Below are 15,044 nucleotides of genomic sequence, written 5' to 3'. Positions count from 1 at the left end.
CTTGGCCCTGCGGCAGCCTGGAGACCAGCCGGCCCTGCGCTAGTCGTGGGGGGTGGCGTGCAAAACAAATGCCACAGGGCCAATGACCCATCTACCGTGAGACCTCTGGGCAACCGGGTGGCACCGCTCCCGATCGAAGGTGTCTGCAAGGAACAGAGCCCACTCCATCTGGAAAGGGACCCGAGGCCCCCACGATTTGGGAGTCGCAACAACTAAAACCCTGTTATTCTTCCTAACTCTTTACATGCCTGAAAAGAGAGTTGGCTGGTGCCCTGGATCCACTGCCGACGTCCCAAGTGGCACTCACATCTAAATGGCAGAGCTCGAGGGTCAACGTCGCCCAGAACCGGCTAGGCCGGCTGCCCCCGCAGAGAGAATTACCGTAAATCTGCTTCAGCACCGACTGTTTGCTGGGTTTCACGGCTGAGCTGCTCCGGCTTCTGGGGTTTGGGATTGTAGCCGTCGGCCCCGGCCGCGGGGGACCACGGTTGAGCTGCTTCGTCCAAGCAACCTGGAGGAACAGGGCGGCCGTCTCTCGCCTCCATTTGTCTTCGTCTTCCTTGCGCGGCGGCTCGGCGCTGAGGAACTGGAGCAGTCGCCGGCGGAGCCGGTACCTGGAGCGGACAGAGCGGAGCGGAGAACCCGTGGTTTGACCCGCTCTCGCTTCAAGGCCCTTGGCGCGGTGGGTTGGGAAAACTCGATTCTCATCGGGTGGTCCCTTCGCTGAGGTCGGTGCAGGTTGGCCCGCGTGGGAATAGATCCCAGCCCACGGTGCACTCAAGGCAACAAGCCGCTTGGGACCGTCCGTGCGATAAGGGTGGAATGGGAGCACCCTGTCCCTCCGCTGAAGCCAGGCCACGGGCTGTTGGAAGCCCTGCGCCCCAACCACAACCGCTGCAGCCCCATTCAGAGAGATTTATGAAGCGCTTCCTATGTGCCAAGCACTGGGGTCAATACACGGACCGTACAGAGCCTCATTCCGATGTGGGTGCTCCGGTCTAGTAGGGAGCGATGACATCCTGGGCCCGGAATGCCCCCAATCCCTCTGCCCATCCGCCAAGCTAGCTCTCTTCCTCCCTTCAAGGCCCTACTGAGAGCTCATCTCCTCCAGGAGGCCTTCCCACACTGAGCCCCTTCCTTCCTCTCCCCCTCGTCCCCCCCTCCATCCCCCCATCTTACCTCCTTCCCTTCCCCACAGCACCTGTATATATGTTTGTACATATTTATTACTCTTTATTTAACTTGTACATATCTATTCTATTTTATTTTGTTAATATGTTTGGTTTTGTTCTCTGTCTCCCCCTTTTAGACTGTGAGCCCACTGTGGGGTAGGGACTGTCTCTATGTGTTGCCAACTTATACTTCCCAAGCGCTTAGTACAGTGCTCCACACACAGTAAGCGCTCAATAAATACGATTGGTGATGATGATGAGGGAGAGCGGGCCAGGAGAGGTTAGGGATTGGAACGGTTTTCACCTGTCGCCTCCGCCGGGAGGTTCCGCGGAGCCGAGTGCCATCCCACCCTCCCCGGCCACCTGCGGCACGGAGGAGCCGCTCGGGAGATGAAACGCGTTGGAGGCAAACCGGGTAGGAGAGATCTGGAGAAAGGCAGGGAGCTGGCAGTGGATGGATTCCCGTTAAGCCTAACCCCGGGCTCAGTTCCAACCGAGTCTGGGCGTTCAGTCAAAGATGGGAACATCTGGGGAGCGGAACGGCCGACTGGCCGTGCCTTATCTCTCTCATCTGTGCTTGTTATTCTTGCCGATGTTCGTTTCCAAGTTCCCGCTTTGGAACATCTGTTAGACTGTGAGCCCACTGTTGGGTAGGGACTGTCTCTAGATGTTGCCAACTTGGACTTCCCGAGCGCTTAGTCCAGTGCTCTGCAAACAGTAAGCGCTCAATAAATACGATGGATGATGATGATCTGATATCAGGGACCCTCCTAATACCGCTCCCCTCCTCTGCAGCCCGGCCCCCATTAAGACCCTGTGCTTCCTGTACCCTCCCAGTCCCAGCCCGAGGCAGCGCTTAGTTTTTACTGGAAGAGGACCCGGGGCAAGAGGCTGTCACCTTTCTCTCTTACAGAAGCAGCATTGCCTAGCGGACGGGGCGCGGCTTGGGAGTCAGGAGGATCTGGGTTCCAATCCTGCCTCTACCACCTGTCTGCTGTGTGACCTGGGGCCAGCTACTTCACTCACCTGCCTCTGACTTGATCTCCTTGTAACCTCCCCAGCGCTTAGAACAGTGCTTTGCACGTAGTAAGCGCTGAATAAATGCCATCATTCATTTGTTCATTCATTCTGACTTGGCTCTGGAAAGAGCCCGGGCTTTGGAGTCAGAGGTCATGGGTTCAAATCCCGGCTCTGCCAATTGTCAGCTGTGTGAGTTTGGGCGAGTCACTTAACTTCTCTGGGCCTCAGTTCCCTCATCTGGAAAATGGGGATGAAGCCTGGAAAATGGGGATGAAGACTGTGAGCCCCATGTGGGACAACCTGATCACCTTGTGTCCCCCCCAGCGCTTAGAACAGTGCTTTGCACATAGTAAGCGCTTAACAAATACAAATTATTATTATTATTCTCTGTGCCTTAGTTCTCTCAGCTATAAAATGGGGATTAAGATCTAGAGCCCCAAGAGGGACAAGGACTGTCCAACCCGATTTGCTAGTATTCGCCCCAGTGCTTAGAACAGTGCCTGGCACATAGTAAATGCTTAACAATTACCATAATTATTCCACCCCAGTGCTTAGAACAGTGCCTGGCACATAGTAAATGCTTAACAATTACCATAATTATTATTATTTCTCGGGGACAGACCACCTGCCACCAGCCGGTTCCCTGGCCCCGTCCCCGCCGTCGCCTTGGGCCCCTTCATTACTCCCGAGCTCCAGATCTTGGTAAGTCACTTAACTGTACTGGCTCTCAGTTTCCTCATCTGTAAAATGGAGTAATCAATCAATCAATCAATCGTATTTATTGAGCGCTTACTATGTGCAGAGCACTGTACTAAGCGCTTGGGAAGTACAAATTGGCAACACATAGAGACAGTTCCTACCCAATAGTGGGCTCACAGTCTAAAAGGGGGAGACAGAGAACAAAACCAAACATACCAACAAAATAAAATAAATAGGATAAGATTCTTGCTCACCCCATCTCTTAGACTGGGAGCCCTTTGTGGGATGGGGATTGGGCCTGACGATCTTGAATCTTCCCAGGGCTTAGCACTTGATAAATACTGTTAGGTGACCTCTAGAAACCCCTTCCAGACTTAAGATCATGGCGGCGAGGAGCCCCATCGAATGCTCGGAGGATTGCGTTCCCATAGTGTTATCCTGAGTCTTTTGACAAGATTCTGGCCGGTGGCCTCAGCCTTGGGGATCCTCCCATCCCAGAGGCGAAGAACTAGCCCACGGCCTCCAACTTTTGCGTAATGTTTTCTGCGCTGTCACGGGCCTTGAGGTTTATCTGGCATCCCCCTTCCCTGGGAAGGAAACCAAGGAAAAACCGTTAGGGGACTTGGCTCTTCCTGGCCACGGGCCTGACTTCCTAAGACTCCAAATCCGGAAGGTTCAGGATCATCATCAATCGTATTTATTGAGCGCTTACTATGTGCAGAGCACTGTACTAAATGCTGTACTAAGGATCCAGGCCCCCGCTCCCCCCCACCCTGCTCCAGGCTCCTTGGCTCGGCCGGTGGGTTCCCGATACTGTTCTGTGCACAGAGGAAGTCACTGGTCCCAGAATAATAATAATAATGACATTTATTAAGCACTTACGATGTGCATAGCACTGTTCTAAGCGCTGGGGAGGTTACAAGGTGATCAGGTTGTCCCACGGGGCGGGGGGCTCACATTCCTAATCCCCATTTTCCAGATGAAGTCACTGAGGCCCAGAGAAGTCAAGTGACTTGCCCAAAGTCACCCAGCTGACAATTGGCGGAGCCGGGATTTGAACCCCTGCCCTCCGACTCCGAAGCCCGGGCTCTTTCCCCTGAGCCACGCTGCTTCCCCAGAATGTGGTTCTGTTGGAGCAACCGACGGGGGCAAAGGAAGATGAAATTGAGAAACCGTCCCAAAGCGCCGCCCGTGCCAACCAGCTCGTGACGGGCTTCCGAATCCTTACCTCCTCCACGCTCTCTGGATGACCGTGGCGGCGCGGTTCTTTTTCTGGAAGAGCTCCTTCCTGCTCCTCTCCTTTTCGATGATCCGCAGGCGCCTTTCCAACGGGATGAGCTCGATATTCGCCCCGTGGCCCAGCGGCGCTGTGCCCTGTTTCGGGCTCGCCGCCCTTGCTGGTGAGGGCTCCACCGGGCACACCTTTCCCGGGCACTCGCCCGCCGCCAGCTTGTTCCTTCGGACGGCGTTCCGCGGGCCGTCGCTCCTCACGCTGACGACCCCCAGCTTCGCGCTTCCGGGCCTGCTGGATCCAGCCGGGGAACACCGCCCACGCTCGAACTCTCTGCTTCGGCCTTTGAGCCGGCTGGATTTCCCCTTGGCTGGTATGTCGGGCCGCACGGAGCCTCCGGCTGGGCAGCCGGGATTGGGAAAGCGTTTCGTCCTTCCTTCCGGCGGGTTCGCCGCTCTTTGGTCTTCCGTGGTCTCCCCGCGCCTGGCTGTCCGGCAGCCGGGGCCGCGCCGGGGGTCGCCCTGGGCGAGGATGCCACTTCCCCCAGGGGTCTGCTGCCCTCTGAGCCCGTCCCCCTCGCCCACAGAAGCAGCGACAACGGGCCGTGGCTCGTCTTCCTCGGCCCCTTCCTTGGGAGCGAAGTGGATGCAGGGATATTTGCTCTGGGATAGTCTTCTGAATGTTCCTTAAACGAGAGAGAAGGGGAAATTTGTTTCTTGACAAATACCACGAATTTTTACACGCTTAATCCCAATATTTGATCAGGGCCAGGTGGCCTACAGCTCGGACTTAGGTTTGGCAATAGGGGTTTTTTCCCAGCCCGAGTACCAGAAAGGAATGTTTCCTGCTGGAAATGCGTCACTGGCGATGCGTTCCCGTGGCCTGCCCCAGTGGGCCCACTGAGGCGTTCTCACAACAAAACCCACCAGCTCTCTTGCCTCTCTCCCACTCAGGCTCCAGGCCAATTGGGAATCCCCGTTTGGGCATTCTTGGGAACTCCCGATCTCCATTCCGCAATCCCGCACCATCTGTCCACGCCCAGCACAGTTGTAACCCTGAGAAGTTTCCTCTCCCACACCCCAAACCTCCCAGAAGGACCAGAGCCTGGACACGAGAACAGGCTTTATGTCATTTTAGGTCAGGGGTCTGCGTTCCTTTCGCTTCGGCCTGATTTCTCAGCAAAAGGTGGGGCTGCTTTGCCAAAATGTTTAATTACCCCATCTTGGTCTTAGCTGTTTTCCATCGGTTATCTTTTCTGAAAGATTGCTCTTAAACCTGCTCACCTTGTAACCTCCCCAGCGCTTAGAACAGTGCTTTGCACGTAGTAAGCGCTTAATAAATGCCATTATTATTATTAAAGGAGGAAAGGCAGGGTCTTGGGGGGGGGGGGGGGGGGGCAGAGCCAGGGGGCAATGATGTGAGCCGGGAAGGTGAAGGACCCACTGAGGTGGCGTTGACCGGGGTGCTTGGCTGGTTTGGGGAGCCCCGGAGATGCCAGGGGAGGTGGGATCTAGCTCGCCCTGCCTCAATGGCTCCCCAGGAACCCATGGAGCCTCCAGGAATTTCTGGATTTCCCCCCACCCACCGTCAGCTCGCACGTGGAAGCAGATTGCATCAGGGTTGTCCGATGAATCCACTAAATCCCACTGGGCCCCTCCATTCCCTGGGGTGTCTGAGCTCACAGCAGAGGCTGGCAAGGAAGCAGAGGTCGCATGGACGGCACCTTCACGTAAGCGACCTTTCTTTTGCGGCAGCCCTTGTGTTGTCGGGTGCTCTGTAGGGGAGCAGCCAAGGTCCAAAGGGAGAGAGAGAGCGAAGACAGAGAGGAGGGGAAGAGAAAAAGCAGCTACCGGATCCAAGGGAAGGAGCAGGCACAACAACGGGAAAGAGAAACTCCATATCTGGGCTTTTGAGGTTCAGACCTCTGTGGGCAAGGAATGATAATAACGGTATTTGTTCAGCGCCTACTATGTGCTTGGGAGTCAAAGGATGTGGGTTCTAATCCTGGAGCCACCACCTGTCTGCTGTGTGGCCACGGGCAAGTCACTTAACTTCTCTGCGCCTCAGTTACCTCATCTGTTCAATGGGGGTTCAGACTGTGAGCCCCACGTGGGGCAACCTGATGACCCTGTATCTACCCCAGTGCTTAGAACAGCACATCATCATCATCATCAATCGTAGTTATTGAGCGCTTACTATGTGCAGAGCACTGGACTAAGCGCCTGGGAAGTACAAATTGGCGACATATAGAGACAGTCCCTGCCCAACAGTGGGCTCACAGTCTAAAAGACTGTCTAAAAGCACATAGAAAGTGCTTAACAAATACCGTCATTAATTAATTAATGTGCCAGGCGCTGTATGTACTAAGCACTGGGGCGGATACAAACACAGTCCATGTCCCACACAGGGCTCACATTCTTCATCCCCGTTCTACAGATGAAGGAACTGAGGCAAAGAGGAGCGAAGTGGCTTGCCCAAAACCACGCGGCAGACAAGTGGCAGAGCCGGGATTAGAACCCATGACCTCCTGACTCCCATGCCCGGGCTCAATCCACTATGCCCCTGTTTACTGTTGTACTGTAATCTCCCGAGCACTTACTACAGCGCTGTGTGCAAAGTAGGTGCTCAATAAATGCACTGAATGAATGAATAATGAAAATATAGGCAGCAATTTCAAGAAGAACTGTGTGCATTTAAAGCTTAGAGGCCAAATCCTGGGAAAGGAAAAAGGCAGTTTTTTTTTTTTAAAGGAAAGATTAGTGTCCTATCAATCGATCAATCGTATTTATTGAGCGCTTACTGTGTGCAGATCACTGTACTAAGCGCTTGGGAAGTACAAGTTGGCAACATATAGAGACAGTCTAGAAGGCGTATTTGATCAAAGTCCAAGGGAATCATTTATTCCCTCCTTCCACTGCTGTAATTTGGGTTGCGTGAAGTAAACAGCGTGGCTCAGTGGCAAGAGCCCGGGCTTTGGAGTCAGAGGTCACGGGTTCAAATCCCGGCTCCGCCACTTGTCGGCCGTGTGACTTCGGGCAAGTCACTTCACTGGGCCTCAGTTCCCTCATCTGTCAAATGGGGATGAAGACCGTGAGCCCCGCGCGCGGGACAACCTGATCACCTTGTAACCTCCCCAGCGCTTTGCACATAGTAAGCGCTTAAGAAATGTCATTATTATAACAGCAGCTTACCCTCTTCCCTTCGACGATCGGCTCCCCGGGGCTCCGGGGAGGGACCCCGCTGGCGTGCGGAGGTCGTGCCCGCGGGAAGGCGGGGGGATTCGGCAGAGAGGCCGGTGGAGCGGGCTGGGGGGCCGGGGCCATTTTCCGGTCCGCCGGGCCGCCGGGAAGCCTCTCGGGCTCCGGCCTCCTCCGTCTCCGCGTCGGCTGCGGCGGGGCAGGCGGGCGGGCTGCACGGTCTCCGTTGCTTCCTCTTGTTCTCCTCCTCACGTTTCCTAGAACCAAGGCCAAACCGTGAGCTCGCCAGCCGGGGTGTGGTCAAAAGCAGATTCACCTTGGCACATAGTAAGCGCTTAATAAATGCCAATATTATTATTATTCAATCATATTTATTGAGCGCTTACTGTGCGCACAGCACTGTACTAAGCGCTTGGGAAGTACAAGTCGGCAACAGATAGAGACGGTCCCCACCGAACAACGGCCTCACAGTCTGGAAGGGGGAGACGGACAACAAGACAAGTAGACAAGTGTCAATACCATCCAAATAAACAGAATTATAGATATATACACATCCTTGACAAAAACCCTAGGGCCCTTTTTTTTTTTTAACAATCAATCGTATTTATTGAGCGCTTACTGTGTGCACAGCACTGTACTAAGCGCTTGGGAAGTACAAGTCGGCAACAGATAGAGACGGTCCCTACCAAACAACGGCCTCACAGTCTGGAAGGGGGAGACGGACAACAAGACAAGTAGACAAGTGTCAGTACCATCAAAATAGATAAACAGAATTATAGATATATACACAACCTTGACAAAAACCCTAGGGCCCTTTTTTTTTTTTAACAATCAATCAATCAATCGTATTTATTGAGCGCTTACTGTGCGCACAGCACTGTACTAAGCGCTTGGGAAGTACAAGTCGGCAACAGATAGAGACGGTCCCTACCGAACAATGGCCTCACAGTCTGGAAGGGGGAGACAGACAACAAAACAAGTAGATAAGTGTCAATACCATCCAAATAAACAGAATTATAGATAAATACACATCCTTGACAAAAACCCTAGGGCCCCTTTTTTTTTAACAATCAATCAATCATATTTATTGAGCGCTTACTGTGTGCACAGCACTGTACTAAGCGCTTGGGAAGTACCATTCGGCAACAGATAGAGACGGTCCCTACCGAACAACGGCCTCACAGTCTGGAACGGGGAGACGGACAACAAAACAAGTAGACAAGTGTCAATACCCTCAAAATAGATAAACACCATTATAGATATATACACATCCTTGACAAAAACCCTAGGGACCTTTTTTTTTTTTAACAATCAATCAATCGTATTTATTGAGCGCTTACTGTGTGCAGAGTACTGTACTAGCGCCTGGGAATCATCGTCATCATCATCAATTGTATTTATTGAGCGCTTACTGTGTGCAGAGCACTGTACTAAGCGCTTGGGAAGTACAAGTCGGCAACAGATAGAGACGGTCCCTACCGAACAACGGCCTCACAGTCTGGAAGGGGGAGACGGACAACAAAACACGTAGACAAGTGTCTACAGCACAACACCTAAAGAATGCTTTAAAGAAACAACGAAGCCCTCAGAGGATGAGGCATGTCTGGAGGGCAGCTGCTAAAGACAACCCTGGAGGAAGCTTAAAAATGGAAGAGGAAAGGATTAAAACATCAGCAACAGCAACAATAAGAAACTTCTGGCTGCAATGCTGTCTCAAGATGCCTTCGATTCGGTCCACAGTCCTACTCCATCCGTAACGGAAGATGATACTGACAATGAGGATGATGCAATGGAATTGCTGGGTAATTTTAAAACAATAATTCACCTTTTTCATCTTTAGTGAAAACAGGAAGAACATTCATGTGCATCACGCTAAAGAAGCCAGTCTAAATTCAAAATATTGCTCCTCCCCTTTCCATGTAATACCAGAACTAGTTATCGGACTGTTCTATCCCAGATATGTGCACAATCTCTGATTTTGTCTTCTTTCTGATTATTTTTGGGGGCAAGTATCGCTCTGCCTCCTGCATATAAGAAAATTTAAATGGGTGCAGAGTATATTCTGAACCATAATTTCTGACTGACTCGAACTTCTGTGTTGCCAACTTGTACTTCCCAAGCGCTTAGTACAGTGCTCTGCACACAGTAAGCGCTCAATAAATACAATTGATTGATTGATTGATTGATATTTCATGGCATGTTTCCTAGAGGTTGTATTTGGACAACAATTTTCATTTCAGTCTTCTAGACTGTGAGCCCGCTGTTGGGTAGGGACCATCTCTATATGTTGCCAACTTGTACTTCCCAAGCGCTTAGTCCAGTGCTCTGCGCACAGTAAGCGCTCAATAAATACGACTGAATGAATGAATGAACCCTGGTGTTCAGACATTAGAAGTGGGGTGACTGTCTTAAGAAGTGGGTGGCTCTGGGATGGTACAAGCAGGAGGGAAAAATGCAACCACAACCAGGCGTAGTGGACGTGTCCTCCCCATCCACCCAGCCCTACCTCCTTCCCCTCCCCACGGCACTTATATATATGTTTGAACAGATTTATAACTCTATTTCTTTTACTTGTACATATTTACTATTCTATTTATTTTGTTAAGGATGTGCATCTAGCATTTACTTTTAGACTGTGAGCCCAATGTTGGGTAGGGACTGTCTCTATATGTTGCCAATTTGTACTTCCCAAGCGCTTAGTACAGTGCTCTGCACATAGTAAGCGCTCAATAAATATGATTGATTGATTGATTGATTTACTTCTATTTATTCTGATGATGTGACACCTGTCCGCATGTTTTGCTTTGCTGTCCGTCTCCCCCTCCTAGACTGTGAGCCCGCTGCTGGGTCGGGACCGTCTCTAGATGTTGCCGACCTGGACTTCCCAAGCGCTTAGTCCAGTGCTCCGCACGCAGTAAGCGCTCAATAAATACGATTGATTGAACGAATGAATGAAATGCAAGAGTGGAGCAAGGCTAAAATCATCACCTTCTTCAACCCTGAGGGACTGGTCTTAAGGCAAACACAAAACACCCTCGCGGGGTAGCCGCTGGAGACTCGGTGACTGTGCTTTCTGTCAAGAGGCAGCCGGGGGGGTCCGGCTCTGCAAGCCTCTTTGGTGTTTCCGTCCCACGGTTTGCCACCTGCCAACGCCCTAAGTCGCGGCCGGGCCCCCGACGGGTTCGTTATGCAGCTTGGCATCAATCAATCAATCAATCGTATTTATTGAGCGCTTACTGTGTGCAGAGCACTGTACTAAGCGCTTGGGAAGTACAAGTCGGCAACAGATAGAGACGGTCCCTACCGAACAACGGCCTCACAGTCTGGAAGGGGGAGACGGACAACGAAACAAGTAGATAAGAGTCAATAAGTGTCAATATCATCAGCGGTTCCGGGACCCCTATCGATGCCAGCGGGGCCATTTCAGTGTAATCTGCCGAAGCGGAGCCTTAACTTGATCTGTCAGTGCTACCTATGCTCTGCAGAAGGAGCTGATTGAATCAATCAATCGTATTTATTGAGCGCTTACTATGTGCAGAGCACTGTACTAAGCGCTTGGGGACCCCGGTGCCCCGAAAAGCTGCTAATTGATCTGGAAACCGCCCCCCCCCCCCCCCCCCCCCCCCCCCCCCCCCCCCCCCCCCCCCCCCCCCCCCCCCCCCCGGCTAGCGGAGCCATTTCTTCGGTCCCTGCGGCTCTGATGAAAGGGGCTGTTTCAAATAGTAATATTGGCACTGCACATACAGTCAGCGTGTGGGTGTCCGTCTCCCGCTCGGTATAGATCCCACTGCCATCACCCTGGCGTTCGAGTTGATAAATTAGACCTCACTTGTCGCAGAACGGTCATTTTCCTTCCTGCAGGAGAAGCAACCAGCCCACTCAAGGAACCTGCCCTCGAGGACGTGGGCTGGCCGACCCCTCCCCGAGAACCCCATTAAACAGAGTACTGTAGTTCATGGACTTGACGAGGAGAGAGCAGAGGTCCACGCCGCGGGGAGGGCTAAAAGTGGTCTCCCAAAGCTTCGTTACGGCACTACAAAATACAGACAGTGGTCACGGAGGGAGTGTTCACACTAATCTTTCCCTAGGGCTATAACCCGCAAAGATGGGGACACACTTGGCATTTACATTGGTGAAAATCTCAGGCAATGAATGTCTAAAAAGCAATGGACGCTCATCTAGTTGACGCTCTCCCCCTCGTCCCCCTCTCCGTCCCCCCATCTTACCTCCTTCCCTTCCCCACAGCACCTGTATATATGTTTGTACATATTTATTTCTCTATTTATTTATTTTACTTGTACATATCTATTCTATTTATTTTATTTTGTTAGTATGTTTGGTTTTTTTTTTCCTCTGTCTCCCCCTTTTAGACTGTGAGCCCACTGTTGGGTAGGGACTGTCTCTATATGTTGCCAATTTGTACTTCCCAAGCGCTTAGTACAGTGCTGTGCACATAGTAAGCGCTCAATAAATATGATTGATTGATTGATTGATTGATCTAGTTCCTAATTAGGAAAATCAGACAGTTCTAATCCCAAACACTCAGCTGTCTCAGAATTTGCACATTTCAAAGCCTCTTTTTTCTAGGGACATCCCCCGGGTCATCCTTACTTGTTAGCAGCATCCCTCCTCAACTGTTCGTGCTTCATCAGAAGGTTTTTCTGGTCTTGGAAAGCTTTCCTGACCTTGTACCCTTTGTAGACGGCCTGAATCTTGAAAGCGGCAATGTCTTGTATGGCGGCAATGGACAAGGCCCCATGTTCCAGCATATACTGGATAACTTCATGGTGCTCTCCAAGCAGAGCGTAGTCCAGGGGCGTGTACCTAAGGCAAGAAAATATTTTCATGTCATTAAAAGGTCAAGACCCAATCAAAAAAATCTACATTAGGGTTGAAAGTTCGGCGGGGATCGTCTCGGGGAATCTGACATCCTCCTGTCCCAAGAAAGGGGACAGAATTCCTCGTCCCCACGATTCATTCATTCATTCAATCGTCATTATTGAGCGCTTATTGTGTGCAGAGCGCCGTACTAAGCGCTTGGGAAGTACAAGCTGGCAATTTATAGAGATGGTCCCTACCCAACAACGGGCTCACAGTGTAGAGGGCTCACAACACCTAGGGGGACCAGCACTCGGCCATGATTATGCCCTAGTTCTCAGCCAATAGATGTTTCACAATACCTGTAATTACAGTCCATATATTTACCCCTTAGCATTTACGTATATTAATTATTCTGGTATTTGTTAAGTGCTTACTGTGTGCAGTATTATTATAATTATTATAATTATTTATTTATTTATTTTACTTGTACATATCTATTCTATTTATTTTATTCTGTTAGTATGTTTGGTTTTGTTCTCTGTCTCCCCCTTTTAGACTGTGAGCCCAATGTTGGGTAGGGACCGTCTCTATATGTTGCCAATTTGTACTTCCCAAGCGCTTAGTACAGTGCTCTGCACATAGTAAGCGCTCAATAAATACAATTGATGATGATGATGATGATGCAGTGCCTGCACTGTATTAAGCACTAGGGTGGATACAAGCAAATCGGGTTGGATACAGTCCTTGTCCCACCTGGGGCTCACAGTCTTAATCCCCATTTTAGGAATGAGCGACCGAGGCACAGAGAAGTCAAGCGATTTGCCCTAGGTCACACAGCAGATAAGAGATGAGGGTGGGATTAGACCCTAAATCTTCTGACTCCCAGGGCCGGGCTCTTTCCACTAGGCCACTAAAGGTTTAGATTAAATTTACACTTGTTTAATTACTACTTATCCTTCCATACTTTGCCATCAACAGGCACCATATTTGTGAATGAACTGAATGTGTCAGTTCACCATCCCCGCCCACTCTCCAGGAAGACTGTAAGCTCCTTGAGGGCACGGTCTTTCCCTTACCCAAAGCCTTTAGCACATTACTCCGCAAACAGCAGGCCTGCAATAAATACGGTCGAATGACTTTGCACCTTCCAAAAGAACGTCCCTGCTTTCTTGGAGTTTCTTACATCATCATCATCACCATCAATCGTATTTATTGAGCGCTTACTGTGTGCAGAGCACTGTACTAAGCGCTTGGGAAGTACAAGTTGGCAACATATAGAGAAAGTCCCTACCCAACAGTGGGCTCACAGTCTAAAAGGGGGAGACAGAGAACAAAACCAAACAGACTAACAAAATAAGATAAATAGAATAGATATGTACAAGTAAAATAAATAAATAAATAAATAGAGTAATAAATACATGTGTCTGAGGACTAAGGAATGGGGCCAGACTGTCCAACTCTTTCCCCGAGGTTTTCCTGGTCCAAGTGAATGTGTTCTGCCATTAAGTGTGTACTTTCCAAATGCTCCTGTCGGTGAGGGAATGAGGAATAAGGAGGGAATGAGGCCTGGCAGGGAATGGATCCAGCAGGGAAGAAGGTGACGTATAAGATGCATGAGTATGTAAGATGGATTTGTTTCATTTATATCGTCTCAGCGGAGTGTAGCGGATAGATCATGGCCTTGGGAATCAGACGGCCATGGGTTCTAAACCCGGCTCTGCCACTTGTCTGCTTTGTGGTTGGCCAAGTCACTTCACGTCTCTGGGCCTCGGTTTCCTCATCTGTAAAATGGGGATTGAGTCTGTGAGCCCCATGTGGGACAGGGACTGTGTCCAACCCGATTTACTTGTATCCACCCCAGCGCTTAGAACGATGCCTGGCACATAGTAAGAGCTTAACAAATACCACAATTATTATTATTATTATCATTACTACATCCACTTTAGAAACGTTAGGTGGCCTGGAATTCTGCCTTTTCAGGGCAACCTTGAATAGCAGGGATAGAATCAGAGTAGGAGTTTAATAACTATTTGAAAACTGACTGCTTTTACTTAAATTGGACGTTTCATTAATTACCCTAGCCACTCACTGCTACGATCAGGGAGAGCAAATATTACGAGAAAGGGCTTCACAGAATAAAGTAGGACCGGCTTCCTGGATACCCTAGCTCTTAATCATTAGAATAATAATAATAATGATGGTATTTGTTAAGCGCTTACTATGTGCAAAGCACTGTTCTAAGCGCTGGGGGATACAATAATAATAATGATAATGATGGCATTTATTAAGCGCTTACTATGTGCAAAGCACTGTTCGAAGCACTGGCAAGTGATCAGGTTGTCCCACGTGGGGCTCACAGTTTTCATCTCCATTTTACAGATGAGGGAACTGAGGCACAGAGAAGTGAATCACTTGCCCAAAGTCACCCAGCTGACAACTGGCGGAGCCGGGATTTGAACCCCTGACCTCTGACTCCAAAGCCCGGGCTCTTTCCACTGAGCCACGCTGCTTCTCTAATGAAAATGAATTAATTCTCTTAATGAAAATACGGCCAAAGGGGCTGATGGCCCATGAAAGAAAAGCCGGAAATTGGTCATGCCATGCCAGATTAAAGTCGCCAAACCTCGTCCCTTTCAGAGCATTAGAGTGGAGCAAATTTAAGCACCGGTAGCAGAGGGAGGCTGTCAGTCGGTAACATTTATTGACCGAAAGCCAGCAGGAGTCGACAGAACGTGACGCCTGGTCGTACGTTAAGTGAAACGGCTCGTGTCAATGGCTGAGAAGGCAAAATGAGAGATCTGCTTGATGGTAAGCAGTAAAGATGCCGGGGAGCTAAAGGCGGGGAAACCTGCCCCAGAAAGCCCAATCGAACTCGCTGTCGTCCACAGCTGGTCTGACAAGAAC

General features: G+C 50.4%; 1 protein-coding gene across 1 annotated transcript in view; it reads right to left on the bottom strand.

The window, feature by feature from the left end:
• Positions 1 to 15,044, bottom strand: part of INVS (inversin) — an 88,612-nt gene that overhangs the window by 3,380 nt on the left and 70,188 nt on the right. Inside the window, exons 11-14 of the mRNA XM_038770358.1 lie at positions 11,931 to 12,143; positions 7,314 to 7,576; positions 4,120 to 4,807; positions 382 to 614 (exon numbers count right to left, since the gene is read on the bottom strand). Of these exons, the coding sequence (XP_038626286.1) occupies positions 382 to 614; positions 4,120 to 4,807; positions 7,314 to 7,576; positions 11,931 to 12,143 (1,397 nt within the window). The remainder of the gene's footprint in view (positions 1 to 381; positions 615 to 4,119; positions 4,808 to 7,313; positions 7,577 to 11,930; positions 12,144 to 15,044) is intronic.

This window comes from Tachyglossus aculeatus, chromosome X3 (genome assembly GCF_015852505.1).
Source record: "Tachyglossus aculeatus isolate mTacAcu1 chromosome X3, mTacAcu1.pri, whole genome shotgun sequence".
NCBI classification, from domain to species: Eukaryota; Metazoa; Chordata; class Mammalia; order Monotremata; family Tachyglossidae; genus Tachyglossus; species Tachyglossus aculeatus.
Note: the sequence above shows the minus strand (reverse complement) of the source record. Positions and strands in the feature narration are given on the sequence as shown.